The sequence below is a fragment of the Ictalurus punctatus genome, chromosome 11, assembly GCF_001660625.3.
Source record: "Ictalurus punctatus breed USDA103 chromosome 11, Coco_2.0, whole genome shotgun sequence".
Taxonomy (NCBI): domain Eukaryota; kingdom Metazoa; phylum Chordata; class Actinopteri; order Siluriformes; family Ictaluridae; genus Ictalurus; species Ictalurus punctatus.
In genome coordinates, this window is record NC_030426.2 from 25,895,340 (window position 1) to 25,914,107 (window position 18,768).

An 18,768-nucleotide genomic window follows, 5' to 3' on the forward strand; every position below is an offset into this window, starting at 1 on the left:
GATTTGTGTGCACAGGTATTGGCAGGGCTGTGGGACAATTACGAAGAATAACCGCGAAATTGACGTTGTATGAAAATGAACTCTTCACATTAAGGTTCTTTTAGCTGATGTTATTGAACACATAGTGGGGTTTAGCGGTTAAGTCGGGGTTTAGCGGTTAACACTCTGGGTTACTGATCGGAAGGTCGGGGGTTCAAACCCCAGCACTGCCAAGCTGCCACTGTTGGGCCCTTGAGCAAGGCCTTTACCCCTCTCGGCTCCAGGGGGCGCTGTATCATATCTGACCCTGCGCTCTGAATCCCAACTTCCTGACATGCTGGGGTATGAAGAAAAGAATTTCCCTCTGCTGTAATGTTTACGTGATTAATAAGCACTCATTATCGTTAACACCACGAACAAGCCATTAACGTCAGCATTAATGCGCCGTCATTAACTACAACAACGTGAGTAACGTTTTTAAGTAATAAAACAAATAAGCCGAATAATAAACCGGTGTTCGTCCCATCGGGAAGTGAAGCAGTGAACAAACACCCTGACGAACATGTTTGTGTTGAAGCAAGTTTCAGCACCGGGGGACCGGAGAACGTTGGGGAACGTTTAGGAACACGCTGTGGTTTATTTTTTTAGTAGATTAAAGGTTGATTTAAATAAATTATTTCTTTTATGTCTTACTAGTCGAATTCGGCTGGGAGGCGGCGGCGTTTTAATGCTTGTTGAATGCTTATTTTGTGTTTGCATGGTCCTCCTGTCAGTCATTTTATAGACACTCCCTAACAGCGATCCATCTCAGTCTGAATTCATTCCTCGCCCAGTGCAGGCAGATCATTCTCCTGTGAGAAGAACTAAAACGATACCGGGAAACGAAGTAGGAACCCAGAATAAACACTGGCAGCGCTTTTCCAAGATGGAGTCATTTATTAATGGTGAAAGGGATGAAGCTGGATGCAGAATTAATGATGTTGCTCCTGGGCAGGCATGAAAACACACATCTTATCCAGTAAATAATGTAACTTAATGGAGCCTTCATGCAAAACGCTGCCTAATATTTAAATCGGATTTTCACGCGTGTTCTCGGTAGCCACGACGAGTTCTCTGAAGTCTCTGATCGGACGTGTCGGAGCCGTTCACGATACGATCCGAACGCAAAATGCGAACGTAGGATACGTGAGACGCGAAGAAAAAAAAAAGATCTTCTGTCGGTAGAATCTAGAGGTGCAGATATACTAGCCGAGCGCGTCTTTTTTTTTTAAAACACATACACGACTGGCTAAAGTCTCTGTGATTGACAGGGGAGAGAGAGTGTATGCCCCTCCCACACATCCAGTTTTGCTCTCTTGTCTGTGACATACATCCATCCATCTTCTATAGCGCTTATCCTACAGGGTCACGGGGAACCTGGAGCCTATCCCAGGAGCATCGGGGACGAGGCGGGTACACCCTGGACGGGGCGCCGATCCATCACAGGGCACAATCACACACACACTCACACACCCGGACACTTTGGACACGCCGATCCGTCTTTGGACTGGGGGAGGAAACCGGAGTACCCGGAGGAAACCCCCGCAGCACGGGGAGAATCGAACCGCTAACCCTAGAGGTGTGAGGCGAACATGCTAACACGTAATTAGCATTTTTAGCATCCTAATAATATACGACAATTCAAAGCTAACGTTTAATGGCTTTTTATTTGTTAGGCTAAACACCCCAAATTGCATATATATATATATATATATATATTTTTAAACATTTTTATTTATTTATTTATTTATTTATTTATCGGTTTGCGCGTGATTTCACAAACACACACGTTTCAATCAGAAACTCAGGGCCTTCTCTCACAGAGGCACAGTCGACGGTTAATCTGTAAAGTGCAAAGCCAAACAGGAAAGTTAGCAGGCTTAGTGGGAGAGACGGTATTAAGCGAAAACAAATCGGTGTGTGTGTGTGTGTGTGTTTGTGTCAGTTGCGCAGTGGGGGGGGGGGGATGTGTGGGATAATTCATGGCTGACAGCTCGATGAATACCCACAGGGAGCACTCACACACCTTAGTTCATTGCTGCTGTATTCTCTCAGGGGTTAACTGTGGAAATGGAGCGAGCGCCGTCGCCTCGCTCTGTAATGTATTCTCCAGCCGCACTCGTCCTATCAGCAGCGGGCAGACCCGAAGGAAGCGTGCCGCGTGCTCTCGACACAATGTGAGAAATTGCTTACTGTGACTGCGCTTAACACGGAGCAATGTGGGATCGCAGATTAACCTCCTCTGATTTGCCTAATTTGCTCGGGCAGCTTTTTCCCGCGTAATTCTCCGCACATTCCGTTTCCCTCGCGCGGTTCAGAGTGCACTTGAGATCGTTTACGATAACGCGCGTGCGATAGAACCGGCTTGGAGAACCGCGTCCGAGGCGTTTCGTGTTACGTGTACGCCAGAAAAACGTCCGAACGCGGACGTTTAATTAGACGTGTCGGGAGTCTGCGCTAATTCTGACCTTTGTTATAACGAGTATGATAAGTGACGGTGCGGTGTGAAATCTCTGTAAAGAAATGATCCACTCGGTTGATCAGGGATAAAGATCCTCCTGGTCGAGTTAAACGGTGCAGGCTGGAAGTCAATGCTGTCACTAGAACAAAAGACACGGGGGCTGCGTTGGAGACGGCCAAGAGGACTGTTTAATTGGAAAGTAGAAATTATTGACAAGTTGCCGACACTGATGTTGAAAGGAGGGAGGAGGAAGGGGAGGAAGGGGAGGAGGAGGAGGAGGGGGGAGGTGCGATGAATCGGATTTACTCTCACCACCCAGAAGTTGAACACTTTCCTGTAAAAGCAAGTGTCTTATACGACAGCCGTTGCGATTTTTATTCATTAAAGACCAATATATCGCGCTTTTATTTTTTATCCATTTATAGTTACTATCAGTGTAACGTTTATACATGAATCGGGCAAACCATACCTTTTCTATCCTCTTTTCTCTCCCTCCGCTATCCTCCTATCCTCCTATTTTTTATTTTTTTTTTATTCCTTGCAGCTTTTGCTGAGTCGGAGTGCATGTCTGTAAAAGGAGGATATAAATAGATGCGTGAAAAAAAACCAAACAAAAAAACAATTTGTTGTCTAGGAAGCTAATCTGCATTATTTGAAAGAATTAGCACATTTTTCTCTTTTCTTTCGCGGCTGCAATAATGTGTAATAATGTGATAATGACATCATTTCGCAGATGTCGTAGAAAGAAAGAAAGAAAGAAAAAACAGTGGGAAACAATCGACGCATTTCACTACCAGTGCATTTCCGAGGTTCAGGTTGAAATTAGCCCCTCCCACAGCCACGCCCGGCTTTTCATCGGTTAAAACGCAACCAGTGAGGGTCACGAGGTTGTTTGAACGGAAAGGGTTGGAGAGGAAGGCTGGACGGCGTTTTCGTCGCGGTTCGTATTCCGAGAATGATGTTTCGTTGGGAGAATGGCACCGCTAGAGATGATCCCATGAAATAACAACATACCAGTTTGAACAAAAGAAGGGGATTCGGTGTAATGGTGTGGAACGTGTGTGAAACAAGTTCCTAATCCGACTTGCGTTATAGCAGTTCCCTCACCGGCCTCCGTTTTCATTTTTCCTCTTCTTGAAAAAAAACAAACGGAAACAAAACGCCCATAAAAACGAAACTCCAACGCGTAAAAACTCCTAAAAGGTACATCTTCACCTCCGACACTGGAGACTCCTCCCACAAACAAATAAACACCTCATATCAACGATTGCAGACGTTTTTTATGAGCTTGAACTTACCATAGACGCGTCAACGTGTCAGAACGAGCACATTCACATAAACCCGCGCTAGGAAATCAATCAACACCTTCGGACCAATCGGAATCCAGAATTCAGTAACACTGTGATGTAATGTTTCTACACAGAGTAGTAGAATGCATTTGAATGTTAATTTGATCTCTGTTCAAATAATGTAGCACTACAATCGCGTTTTATTTATTTATTTATTTATTTATTTATTTATTTATTTATTTACAATAATCACGATGGATTATTATTGAGAATAATTATCCAGCCTTAGAATTATGGATAACTTTTGATGCGGTATGTTAATTTTGTCCAGAATATGATGATATAATTCGGATTTCGTGTCGGTCGTCTGGAATAACGGCGTATACGGCGAGTCCTGTACGCCGGGAACGATGCCGCACGTCGAGACGCGTCTGCCCGAACGCATTCCGGAGGTGAATTATCCCCGGCTCGACTCATTTGCAGAGCGACGGAAGTCAAATAGCACCTTGTCACCCGAGATGAGCATCTCAGCCACGTCCTTAATAGCCCTGAAGTTTGCGAAATTGTGGTGTTCGGTTTGCCTCTATATAAGACGTGGTTGTTTTGGCGCGTCGACACAGACGCGTATGCAAATCGCACGGCTCGGAGAGTACGTTTTTTTTTTTCATCGCGTTGTCATACCTGTTATTCAGCACGAAGTGCGCCTCTTCCTCTCGGGAGGTTTGTCAGCGCTGCTTAATATCAACGGAGGTAAAAGTTTTCGACAGCCCGACTATTGTGTTCAGCTCAGTACGACACCCCGGTTATACGTTTCACCACGATGCCGGGACAATAGGACAAACCATACCTCTTCTATCCTCTTTTCTCTCCATCCTCCATCTTCCTTATCTCTGTTCTAGCCGTTCGCTTTTTTTTTTTTTTTATCCCTTGCGGCTTACGGATTCGGAGTACGTGTCTGTAAAAGGAGGATATGAGTAGATTTTGCGGCTTTTCTTTCGCTATATTTTGTAACGACGTCGTTTTAAAGATGTCGTAGAAAAGAAAAAAAACAGCGGAAAACAATCGGTGCATTTCACTACCGATGCATGTCCTCATTTCAGGTTGAAATTAGCCCCTCCCACTGCCACGCCCAGCTTTTTATTGGTTAAAACACGACCAGTGAGGCTTACGTTTTACCGGACGATGTTTTCATTGCAGTCCGTATTTTGAGAATGAAGATTCGTTAAGAAAATAGCGCAGCTACGGTTACTTTCTAAGCCTGACGATCCCATGAAATATAAACATACCAATTTGAACAAACGAAGGGGGGTGGGGGGGGGGGGGGGGTTCGGTTTTATCCAAATTAAAGATTCAATAAAGATCGCTACCCCGTACAAAAAGTCTAGATTGGACTTTCATCGGTTTTAATGCGAACCGAGTCACGGAAATTGTTTACCGTTAGCAAGTATAAGGTTGTATTGTTATCGAAGCCTTGTAAAGGTACAACAGATTAGCGCGTGCTTTTGGGGGAAAACTGAACAAAATAGTTTGTACAGTCTTTCAAAAGGTAGCTGATCAGCCCCGCCTCTTTCCCTTTAAAGGCAATCAATGAGGTTGTTTGAACAGAGGGGGGCGCTGTCAGATGGCAGGAAGGAAAAATGAGAAGATTTTATACAAATAAAGTTGTGAGAAAATGTATGTACGCTGACTTGGTCGCTAATCCTAGCCTTAACTTTGTTAGATTTTAACACGGCCGAGTTACGTAAATCGTTAAATTTTTTGCGAGTATAAAGTAATGTTGGGTTCCTAGCCTGAATATTAGCTCCACCCCCAGCCACACCCAGTCACAACTACTCAGTCCCCTCCCCCTAACCAGTAAGACTCATGTAGCCTTAAAACTGTAACATTGTATAAGATTTTTTTTCAGACTTGCTCTCTGTTGTTGTTGTTGTTGCTGCTGTTTTCTTAAAAGACAACGTCCAAGGCAAGCGTGGTTTGAACAAAGGTGCGTGGTTGTTCGGAGGAAACACTACAGGTTTAGTTTTTTGAACTGGTGATGAAATGGAAGATATATATATATATATATACACATAGCGTCATGTCGGAATCCCAGACTATAAGCGCTAGACGGATTCGTTGAAAACGGCTAGTAGTTGTTTGCTAATTCGTATGTTTCCTTTTCTTTGCATTCATAGCCAGGAAGTTCGAGAGCGGAGAAAACCTGAACATAACCGGAATAACTCGGGATGCGGCAGGAGATTATGAATGTGGCGCTGAGAACGATATCGCTTCTCCCGACACCCGGACTGTGAAAGTCACCGTCAACTGTAAGTATTTCGCCACCTTTTTGTCCCGATGCTGCACACGCCCGATAACGTGGGCTTATTTTTATCTTGCTGAGGATAGGGAGTGGGTGGAAATTAGAACAGGATTCATTGTGTGGAAGATTTTTAATATTTAACGAGAGAATCCCCTTTTTTGTCTGAGCTGAGATGATTAATTTCCAGTGAGGAATGGTCTCAGTGTTAGAAGGACTCTTCTATTATGCAGGTAATGAGTCTCTCAAAAGTCTGAAAAGACAGTAATGAGCACAGCACGTTTTAATGAATTATACTGACTTTACTCATCACGCTTATAGTCAGGATGTGGCTCTGCTGGAATGAAGGGGGCCGGACGTGCCGCGGTTTTTCTTTTCCTCTTCCTCTTTTCGCGGTCACTGACTTCGTTAATCTCTTTGTGTCCATGCCATATGCTGAATCACAGGAAGTGAGAGCGCATAAATCAGAAATGTGGACTCTCGCAGATCAGTATGTGTGGCGTTGGCTCGTCAAACGACTTCCCCTTTACTCGAGGAAAAATGGGTAGGCAGGCACATGGAAATGTCAGCACGTCGAGCTGTGACAGGCCTGGAGTCATAACTCATGTCCCTGCTCCACCCAGTCAATTCTATCAATACATTCTAATGAGAAACAAAGTGGAAAAGATCAGCAGCTGGGTGCCGATCTCCAAGCGCCACGCTCTTTATTGGAGCCTTTCTTGTTCTTCACTTCAATCAAACAGGCTCGGATTTTCCAGCATGTGTCCATATCTGCCTTTAGAACAGTCCGGTATGAAGAAAAGCTCCCGTCGAGGGCCAAAAAGAAAAAAAAGAAAGAAAAGAAAAACGAACACGTCCATGATAACAGTCTATCGCTTTCGAACAACGCTCGTCCATCGGAGCAAGTCGCTTCAGGATTCATAAGCTGGGAAAACAGGTGCCGGAGCTGGAATTAGACGTGAGGTGTTACCTTCCCATGTCCTGAAATAAAAGCGCGAGGGAGCACGAGACAGCGCTGCCGATCCGCATCCACGTGCTCGCTGACGAGCGCTTTCCCACTGGGAAGTCTCCGCAAATGATCACAGCCTCTCTATGATTAGATCGTACTGGGGGAAACGTGACTCTGTGATTTCTAGCACTGTCGGTAATTATCAATTAGCTCTTCCTTCAGAGTTAGCTCACTGAGTTGACTAGCTTAGAAGATGCACAACTACGTTTTAAATGTTGCTACAATGCATTAGCGTAATTACTTATCACAACGGCCGATAATGCGACTGGCATTTAGAGGGTTATCGGTGTAATTAAATACACGGCAACATAATCTCATTTGGCTTTGAAAAATAATTACATCTTTTTAGGTAAAAGGAGAGTTGACCTCTGGGCTAATTGCAGATTATGGCTGTTAATTACAATAAGCAAATATACCAGCTGAAAACATATGCCTTAATGTTGGGTTTAAGCTCTTTTGTTTCATTGAGAATTGTTTTGCTTCTTCCTCACTCTGATCACTGCAGCTGTGCCCTTAAGCAAGATGCTTACCTTGAAAAATTCCCTAGATGTAGATGAAGTAATATCATATCCTTGAAAATAGATCAGTGAATTCTAGCACTTTTTCACTGATAGGGCTCGTGACTAAACCCAATTTCAGAGCTCTCTGTACACTGGTCGTGTCGGTTTTGGTTCATGTAAGATGTCCGGTGTCCAATGTAACGATGCCAGACACGAATACCGAGTGAGATTTTTCCAAATGTACCTTGACGCAAAATAAAACGAGACGCAGCTAATTATCAGCAAGCCGATATGAGTCTAGGGTGCCAATACTTTTAGTCGCCGCCGAGAACGTTGACGTGACGTTTCGATTCAGACTGATTCTGTCATGGATCGCCAGGGAGAAAATATTCAATCGAGCAACAAGAAACATTTGTAGTCCTTCAAGGTTCTCTTTTAGGTCCCCTGTTATTCTTCCTTGGACCTACAACCGAAACGTAATGTTGGCTTTCACTTCTATACCCATGATGAACAGCTATACTTATCAGTTTGACCCAAATCAGCAGCACAGCTATGGATGAATCAAAATATTCTTGTCTTAAATGCTGATTAAAATTCAGTTCAATTCAGTTTGATCTGTGTAGCGCTTTTAACGATGGACGTCGTCTCAGAGCGGCTTTACAGAAACATATAAACACAGGATGGAGATTTTAAGTGTGTGGATTTATCTCTATTGGGCGAGACGGTGGAGACGTAGTGAGGAAAAACCCCCTGAGATGATACGAGGAAGAAACCTTGAGAGGAACCGGACTCAGAAGGGAACCCGTCCTCATCTGGGGAACGACGGAGAGTGTGAGAGTAAAGGAAAGTTCATTATGGTGTTTATATGAAGTCTGTTTGTTGAACTAGTCCACCGTTCACTAAAGGAGACCTGAGTGTAAAACTGCACGTGGTAATCGCAGTCCCAAAGCCATCGCAGCAACCGTCGTCCCAGCAACCACAGCGAGAACGTCCATGTGGAACTGAGGTCCAAAACCATTCCCATGGTACTTCAAGCGGTACCGTCCTCAGCGGTCTCCAGACTGCACTAAAACCCAGACATACCGATGTTGTGTGGTAATTTTGCCTACAACAAGGTTGCTGATTTTACCCAAAGCTACAGTTAAGAACCTTGGTGTGACTCTTGATGCTTGTTCACCAAGAAACTAGCTATATGATATGCTAGCTAAACTATACAGAATGCTAATAAACTAATGAACCCTTTCATAACTTTGCCTAACTTATATAACTATAACTTATTTAGCTCCTGAATAACGTCCCTATTCATACAATAGTTCTTAAGTTAGCCCTCCACTATCGTAAGACAACTTCCAACCAGGGAAGGATAAGACTGGTTTCCTCTAAGAAATGTGAAGCCAGCCAACTACATCTTTTCAAACTGCCGCTCATGCTGCATTACAGGGCATTTTGGAGAACAGGGCTATCTGCCCTCTTCCACATACTCTACATAATATAAGCTCACAGATGCCCAGGATTGGATAGTGTCACTGTGATTAACAGGGGATCGTAAAGTGAATGTCTATTCTGTTTTGAACTTCTAACCCTTTATCTATAAAATATTGTTTAGTTTAAAATTAAAAGTGCTATATATATATATAACAAAATGGAAGGATGGATGGATGCACAGTGGTTGATATTTTCATCTGAACTATTCGACCCTCTCCTGCACATCACCGTCGCGCTACACACACTTTCCTGCTTCAGCATTAAACTTGATAAAGACACAGAATATGTGCTGTTATTACAATAGCTAGCCCCGGCTCATTTAACAAACAAACTAATTACTAAAAATCTCAAGCTTCGCATTTCTCATCTCGGCACAGCTGTCGGCTAGCCGGAGCCGTCTCGAAATGTATCACACTCCGCACGAGAACCCTGCGAAAACCCTTCCCGCCTTGCCATTCTAAACGTATAAACATAACCGTTTACATCTTTTAGATGCGCGATACGTAGCGCTGTTTGTCTTTTGATTTGTTTTTTTACCGAACAGAGCGCCAGATGTTTAGCTTCTCCTTCCTGCTTTCATCCGTGCCCCGTGCCAAACGCGGTCTCTACTCACAACACGGAAAATAAATATATAAACCTGACGGATTAGGTGATGCCGTGTAGCGGTGCAGATTGGGAGCTTTTAGAGCTAACATAATGCATTTCCGTGTCATCCTGTCAGAATCTTGACGTCCTGGATTAATGTGTACTGTACATCCATGTGATTTATGTTCGAAAAGGCGTAAATAACTGCCGTCGGGATGAAGATCTGTGCTTTTCCCAGGCAAAGAGAGATTTCTCGTCATTATATAAGAGGAGTCATTAATACGGGAGTAGGCTTCGAGCGTTAATGGAGCTTAATGGAATAATGTATAAAGCATGCTACTGCCACGAGAAAGCGAAAGCAGATTTTTACAAAAGCCTTTGTGATGTTTCTGTGTTCTGTAATTATAAAGGTGTTTGGAGATCAGCTTTTAGCTGTATGGAATTATACAACAGATGTAAAAGCACCCAGCTTCGGATTAGTGTAGCGGATTATAAAAAGATCACAGCAGGTATTTGTACAGTGCATGATGTATTCTTTCGTAATGTTCTTCTTCATCTTCGTCTTCTTCTCCTACTGGCTAGGCCGTCTACGGCAGCCCATAGAACCGTCTGGTAAAAAGATGGGAAATTTGGCACACCGATCTGGGAGGGTCTAAGGAACATTCCGACCAAATTTGGGCCAAGTGCTGCAAATGCTCTAGCGCCACCATTGGGTCAAATTTGGTCAGAATGTTCCTTAGACCCTCACACATTTTAGTCCGTTCATTTGCTGTTCGGACTGGCTTGCTTTCACACTGCACATAATTAAATAAATAAATGGGGGGGAAAAAAAAAACCCCTGAAAAAACAAAAATGCATCGTCTGAGCGGGTATGTAGGGCTTAAACTCTTACGTCCGTTACAGTGAAGTAAAAATAAGCAAACCGTTACCAAACCAACCCAAATCATCACCTCGATATGAATAACTCGTTTACACGATGTATACACATCGCATCCTGAGAATATTTCATACTTTTGTATGAACACGTGGCACGTCCGCAGTGCTACGGCTCCGTCCTTTGGCTTGGTACACGGCATGTTTGATTCACTTCCTGTGACGAATCGATTCAGAGTCGAGTTCACTCCGAAGCGGACTGGGTTTACCTAGCTCAGACGCTGTGAGTGTGTTTGCTGAGTTTTCACCTGCCCAGAGAATCTAAAGGTGAAAAACACATCAGGGTTCCTTTCAAACACACTCAAGGCTGCAAATGACGAAAAGCACTGTTATAGGCAACAAATGCGCACTGGGTAATAGGGACTCTAATTTATCAGGAATGAACAGAAAATGTTCAATTTGGGGACACAGTCAGCAAGCAAGCCATTATAGAGTGCAAAAAAGGTTGTTAATGGGGATGGGGAACAACAGCAAAAAAAAAAAAAAAAGAAAGATAATATAGCAGCAGAAATATTTGGATATTGAACACAGCATGTTTTCCGATAATCGTTTTTCAGTACCACTTTTCTTTGCAATGCTTTTCTGTTTTCCCTCTAATTTGCGTTATTCCTTCAGTTTTACCCTCTTTTTAATGTGGGACGCGGATTGAAACAGGAAGTTGTGCCCTATACACATCCCATAAGTTTTGTTCTGATGTAATGGTGTAAGGTTTTGTGTAAGGTTTTGTGTAAGGTTCGTTCACACCTGGCGTTAACATGCGTCTTGCGTGATCTGATGGGAAAAGGTCAACACTAAGTACAGGGGTCAAATGTGCCTCGAAGATGCATTATAATCCGATCACCCAAACCACATTCGGAGGTGGTCTGGGACTCGTATCGCCACATCACATCTGTCATGTGAACGCGAAAGCGCCTCGATGCGTCCCGGGCCGCGATAAAGGACTAGCTGATCGACTGTGTCAATGCCTCAGCGGGAAAATACCCGATGTCGGAAATGGCGCTGAACGGTTGAGATCTCTCCAGCTAGACTAATGGATAAAGAAGATGCTAGAACAGCAGAGATGAAAACAGCTGCGTTCGCAGGGCATTTCTGCCTGCATGTAAAGACTGGTGTACTAAAGGCGCGAATGTGCGGAAAATCTGCGGTCATTTTTGAAAAATCGCACGATTTTGCCTTTAACTTCCGCAATGGTGAAATCCAGAGTAAATTAATACGTGATGGATCAAACTGGCCAAGCCGAGACCCAGCACGGGAGTACGGGACGTGTCGGAAAAGGTGCTTTAAGGAAGGAATACAACACTCTGTGTTATGCTGTTACAGGAAGATAATCGACTTCGGGACTGCACCGGTGACTGCGCGTCATCAAATGATATAATCGTCACGTATATAACGTTTCACCGTCCAAAGTTTTATTCCTGACTTATTTAACCCTCGCTTAAACATACTGCATTCTATTAAAGAGAAGTGAAGTTACTCGTTCATTTGCAGTCCCTTCACAGAATCCAGAAAAGACCAATTAACACTTTTTTTTTTTTTTTTTCCCCTCACTCTCTCTCTCTCTCTATGATCTGTCAGAGAGCAGGGGATTTTTCTTAGCAGCTGGGAACCTTGAGTCACTTGTGCTTCGCACGGCTAGACAAGAAATGCGCTGGATGGATTAAAATGGTCGTTTGTTTGTTAATGGAATTAATCGGGGATCTTTGGAACACTTTTCTGGCCACGAGCTTCAGGATCTTGACGGTTCTTAATATAACGAGTCTTTCTTTGTCACATAGACGTTACGGCACAGTGAAATTCTTTCCTTCGCATACACTAACGTGCCAGGAAGGCGGGGTCAAAGCTCAGGGAGTAGACAGGGTTAAGGGCCTCGCTCAAGGGCCCAACAGTGGCAGCTTGGCAGCGCTGGGACTCGAACCCCCGACCTTCTGATCGGTAACCAGAGCCTTTATTAACGATTATTAACGATTACCACCTCCGTTTTTTCTCCTAATCGGCCAGCTGCTTTTACACTTTAAAGAGTATTCTTCATGAACACGCCGATTGTTCGAGATGAGACGCATATTTACGTCTTGATTTTCCACACGGTCGGGCTCATGGCTCTTAATTGCAGTGCTGTAATACACCCCGCTGTGCATAATGTGGATGTAGTGGACGAATGTAAGGCATTACTTCAAATAACATCAGCCAGTAAAAGTCCCGAAAGACTCCGGTTGACTGAAGCTGTCGAAAAAACGCAGCAACCGGTCGCAAAGCCTCGTATACATTTTCATTTTCATCAAGACCCCCATAATTACGGCGGATTGACATTATGAGGCCCCAGAGACAAATAATGGATCGTCTTGATTGACCGTCTTTACTGCACTGTGCGAAATGGAATCTATTCTTCAATTTGATATGGCAGGAGCTAATTTGTCATATTTACAGAGATTTGTGGCTCTGCGCTTAATGATTTCCATTCAGCGGAATACATTTCTCCCTCACTAGCTCGTTCTCTATGCGCCTCGCCCTGCCTTTTGTTTCCTTCCCCGCTCGACGGTTATTTATAAGGATTGGCCGTATTAGAGGAGGAACATGATGTTATTCTTGAATAGTAAATGGAAATCTTAATGAATTAATAAATCTTGGCCGCTAAAGCCGGCGCTGGCGGACACGACGCCACAAAGAGCTTTAGACAGCGGGTAAAGCCGTTTTTCTGTTTGTAAGCTGATAAGTCATGGACTGATGAGCCCACTGCTACATTTGTGCAGAAAAAACTCGCACCGGACCTGCGTCTGAACAGGCTGGAGAGGTGGCTTATTAATTGGTCTTTTCATTTAAAAAAAAAAAAAGTTCAGTGGAACAGTATTTCATGGCAAAATAAACCTTTTCTTTGCCAGGGAACGCACCAATTAATCTTTGAATGTGTCTGCACACAGGTGGACATGCAGCCCTAAAGCTAATGAAAGGTTAGGGAACATGGACTTGCAAATACTGTAGCCATCAGAGTGACATTTAAAGACCAAATAAAGGGAATTAGATTAAAATATAATTTCTGTTTAATCATTAGAAAAGGACCTTTTGCCATGCGGTAATGGACCATGTCGTTGTCAAGCATCTAATAAGCTCATTTTACCTCTTACAGTGGATTTCTTTTAATATCAGCACGTTTCAGTCATACTCATGACAGAACATTTATCTGCATAAACACAGTAGGTTACGGAAGCTTGACGCTCGCGTCCCAGAACGTCTCAGAAACCTGAACGTCTTCAAAGATTCTCAGCCGAGCCAAGTTTGAGTTTTCAACAAACAAAAGGTTTTTGTTGTTGTTTTTTTTTTTAATCGAAGCAGATTTCTGATATATTAAATCAAGATCGAGTTTTCCAGTAGAACCATGTTTAGAGTTTTTCAATCAATCTGAAATTAATTCAACTAGTTAGAATTTTTTTTTTTATTTTTTTTTTTTAATCGAGCAAAGTTTCTGAGTTTTCCAATCAAACCAAGTTTGAGCTTTGAAGTCGAAGGAAGTTTCGTGTTTTTTTTTTTTTTTTTTTTTTTTCCAGTTAAACTAAAGTTCTGACATTTTCACTCATGCCAAGATTCCAGAAGTTTCAAGTCAAAGGTTTTTCAGAGTTTTTCAAGAATTTTCCAAAATGTTTTCCAGGCAAAAATTTCCAATGTCAAAGTTTTCCAGTAGAACCAACAGTGAACGTTTTTTTTTTTTTTTAATTATTAAAACCAAGTTTCTGATTTTTTCATTAGAACCAAGTTTTAGATATATTCAACAGAACAAAATTATATATATATATATATATATATATATATATATATATATATATATATATATATATATATAATTTTTTTTTTTTCAAAAGAACCAAGTTTCACTTTTTTTTTTTTTACTGAAAGTTTTTCAATTTCAAAGTTTTCCATTAGAACCCTCCATACAGTTGAACTTTTTTTCTCACTTCCACAGAAGTAAAAATTTTTTCTCAAAAAAAGATTTTTTTGAGAAAAAAAAAAAAAAGTTCCAGTTTTTAAATCAAAAACATTTTTCAATTTCAGAATATTTTATTAGAATCAAATTCCTGATTTTTGCAACAGAACCAAGTCTCTTTTTCGATCGAATCTGAAGTTTTTCGGTCAGAGTTTCTGAGTTTTTCAGGTCAACCAAATCGCAGAATTATTGAACAGATCTGAGTTTCAGACTTTGGCAACAGAAACAGGTTTCTCAGTTAATCAGTTAAACCAAATTTCAGTTGTTTCACTACAGCCAGGTTTCTGAGTTTCTTTAATAGAACAAAGCTTCAACTTTTTTTTTTTTTTTTTTTTTTTTTTTTTTTTGTAGAAACGAGTTGCTGAATGTTTGTATGTTTTGGAATCTTGAATGTGGCCAATTAGAAAACAGCTCATCATAATTTTTCTTTTCTTATGTAGTTAATCTTTCCATCAGTGATTCTAATTCTTGTGTTTATGTGGGAATAATTTCAGTTAGCGCTAAAGAAGACGAGCATTTCGATGCTAGTGGCTTTCTAGCATTAAAACACACCAGAACTACTTCTCACCGTTTTCAGGAAAAGATCATACGCACTGTATACCGCTTTAAGTGATCGTTGGAATATTGTTCACGCGAGCGTCTGAGGGTTTAAAAAAAGGGTTGCCTTTGTGATCGAGTTTTAAACTGCTCGAGCAGTAAACACAGCGGCACTCTTTGTTTTGTTATTTTTCTCTATACAGTGACTGCGCTATTTCCAGATCCTCCATCTGGTAGAAGTTCAGGAACCTGCTAATGATCTGAACTCTCGTGTTATGGAGCCCGTAAATGACTCGGATTATAGGGGGTTTTTTGAATGTTTTCACACTGCTGCTTTGCATTAGCTAAGCCTGCCGCGTGCTGCCAAAAGTGATGACGCCATAAAATAGCAGTATAATTGAATCAGGGAACTTGAGTGATGAATTTGCATTTAATGCGGAATTAATTTCCCTCATGTCTTGGATTTGTAGAAATGGATTGTGTTCTTTTTAAAAGACTACCGAATTGTACGCAAATATATAATCCTTTTTCTTTTTTTCTTTTTTGATACTGTATAATCTCTATTAAGTGTGCTCTTTATGCAGGTCTTATGCAGAAGCTCAATGCTTTTTGACATTATTCAGTACGGCTTGGACTGAAATATGTTTTGTTTTTTTTTTTACTCCGTGTAAACGTACGGCGTCACAACCGAGAGGCAACAACGCACAGAACTCAGCAGTATGGTTTTCAGCCGTGCGATCTGCTTGCAGAGAAAACGGAGTTAAAATGAAATAAATAAATAAATAAATAAAACCTTTGAGCTTCAAAAATGTGGGACGGTTGTAAGTTTCGCTCTATTTTTAGCCCTAATTACCCCGATGGAAGAAGTACAGCACGTGAAGATTAGTCCGACTAGTTTTCTGTTCGCTTCTAAACATATCTGCGCCGTTCATTCTCAATCTTTCTGATCTTTTCTAGTTTCATCTTTTCAGTAGATTCAATGTTCTTTTGTTCTGACGTTATAGCTCTAAGGTGCCGCTTCATTTACGTCAAACCAAAGACTTATCGAATCCATCGATTCCGATTGGTCAGAAGGTGTCGATGAACTTTCCGTACAGTGCAGGTTCATATTACACTTGTAATGCCCTGACGTGTCGCCGTTTCTATAGTAACGGTCTCTCTCTCACGGGGACTTGTACAGCGGACGCGTCGCGTTAATCGATTTTTAAAAAATGTAATTGGTGATGTGACATTTCATACTTTTGTGTTTCTCGGTAACATGACAAGCCGCTGCTATTTTATTTATTTTTTTTTTGGGGGGGGGGTCATATTCATTTTACGAACGAGAATAAAGACAGGCCGGTGAGGGGACGGCTGTTTATAGCTGCGTTCACGGAAGTAAGAACAGGAAGTAAGTCGTTTCGTAACGGTTCGACGGCGTTAAATGTAAAACTGTAAGTGGATCAAAATTTCCGACGCGATTCAGTAAATAAATACGTTTTAACTGTTGGGTATTCGCCGTCGTGTGAGACGGATAAAGCGCTCGGTATCGCGCTGTTATAGAAAACCGATCGGTTGAGACAGGTGCAGATGCGGTTGGGGCGGCGTTTAATGCACACGATCCGAAACGTAGAGAAAGAATTTCAAAAAATATTTTTAAAAAATAAATAAATAAAAAAACAGGGACAGGCAGAGGTCAGGTGATCAACAAACAGGATGTCAGAGAGTAAACAAAATACACAAAAAACCAACAAAAAAAAAAAAAACGAAGTCAAGGTCAAAACTGGCAAACATCAGGTAGAGAATAAACAAGCTTAGTAACATCAAGGACACAAAGGAATTGAGCGTGTACTTAGGAAAGTTCTTTTGAATGAGAGTCTCTTTTAAAGGGTGCGTTCGTGTGTGTGTGTGTGTGTGTGTGTGTGTGTGTGATTGCATGCAGGTGTGGACAATCTAAAGCCCTGTGACTGAGAGAGAGGTTGTGTTTGTGTGTGTTTGTGTGTGTGAGTTGTGGGAAACGGAGTGCGGATCGGCCATGTTTGGAGGCCGCGGTGCATGTTGGGAAATGAAGTCTCTAGACTGGCTTGACCCGGGCATTGGGTTGTCGGTTATTTTTCCATCGCAGCACAACACTGAATGTTTCATTGCTTACTTATTTTCCCTTTTTTTTTTTTTTTTGATAGTATAGAATTAAATTTTTTGTAAAGAATCCTACCTCGGTATTAAAAGGTGAAAATAATACCGAGTGAAATAATTCCTGTTCTTCTACACCGTCACTTCTCCGCACCGGAAAGGTTCGCAGCCGGCGAAAATCCCCGACCTCGGGAACGTCGACCGATTAGCACGCCTGAACGGGTGATAAATATTTTGACTCGTCTCACGGCCAAAATGTCACCTAATGCGCCAAATGTTTGAGGTAAACAAGGACCTCTATTTCCGCTCTCCAGCGAAGGGTGACTTTCAGAAAGCGGAGCTCTACGGGCAGGCGTTTAGTCCACTCACTTTCCCCCGTAATCACAACAGCGAGCAATACGTTATAAAGAATTTAGGCCACTGGTTAATTCATTACAGGATTGAACACGGGGCCTCCTGCACTACGTGCCAGTTTGCACCTCGGTGGGTATTTTTCTCGTGGTAGTGACACTTTGGATGCATGTAACTGAATTTATTCCTGAAGTCTGAGGTTAAGGATGTTAACGTGTCTAGCGCTGCTGTTGTGAGGTCATAACTCGGGTAATCAGCTTAATCGAAGGTGGGGGGTTGGGGGGGGGGGGTTGTAATGATGGTTCAAAACACCTTAGACCTGGCTTTCCAGGTCTAATCAATTTTGTGATTTAGTCTGATTTCTCGACCACATTGTGATGTCATGAAGGCGGAGTTTCGGTTACCACCTTGACGTTGATCATTTTCCTATAACGGTACGGGGCGAGTTTTTTATTCCTCTTATACTACAGCGGTCGTTTATAGTAACATCGAATGTCGCGGAATCTCTACAAAACAAGTCCGTATCTGGCTGTTTTAGTAGCTAGAAACAGTCGTTCTTTCACCCCGTCTCTCTGAAAGTCGGTAATACAACAACTAGAGCGACGAAAACAACCCCCGCTGCCCGTCATGTTACCGAGAAACCCGCGAAGAAGCGTAAACGTAGACGAACCTGCTAGAAAATCAGAACGACTCCCTGGCCGGTGTGTTTTAACCGTTCAGGGATTTCTAGCCCCGCCCACACGTTTCCGTTCTATTATAATCCCGGCGATTATTTATATATATATATATATATATATAACAGATTTTTATTTATTTATTTTCTTTTTCAAAAACGGAAATGAGTGGTGTATTTAGCATTGTTAATGCTAATCCGGGACTTCACGGAGCATTGTTAATTCGCTCCGTTTGCGTTGGCTGCTGCTAGCATTCGAACTCCTCGTGCTCGAGTTTTACGTTTAAGACATAAATAGATGAGAGAGATTAAACGAGCGCGCGCTCTCACGTGCGACGGACGTTCACGTTATCGTATGCACGATTCGCGGCGCTCTTCTTCTTTCTTTTTTTAATGCTCCGGGCGCCCGAGTCAGCCGTCCTCGCTCTGGCGATCGAACATTTCGTGTTTAAACGCAGTAAAGTTGCTTTTATCAGGATAGTCGTGTTGTATGAAGAGGCTGCATTTCCTCCTTTTGGTATTTTCACAGCGAATAAATAAATATAT

General features: G+C 42.3%; 1 protein-coding gene across 1 annotated transcript in view; it reads left to right on the forward strand.

Annotated features, from left to right (window-relative positions):
* negr1 (neuronal growth regulator 1) overlaps positions 1-18,768 on the forward strand; it is a 177,937-nt gene that overhangs the window by 92,579 nt on the left and 66,590 nt on the right. Inside the window, exon 4 of the mRNA XM_017480445.3 lies at positions 5,943-6,074. Coding sequence (XP_017335934.1) covers positions 5,943-6,074 — 132 coding nt within the window. The remainder of the gene's footprint in view (positions 1-5,942; positions 6,075-18,768) is intronic.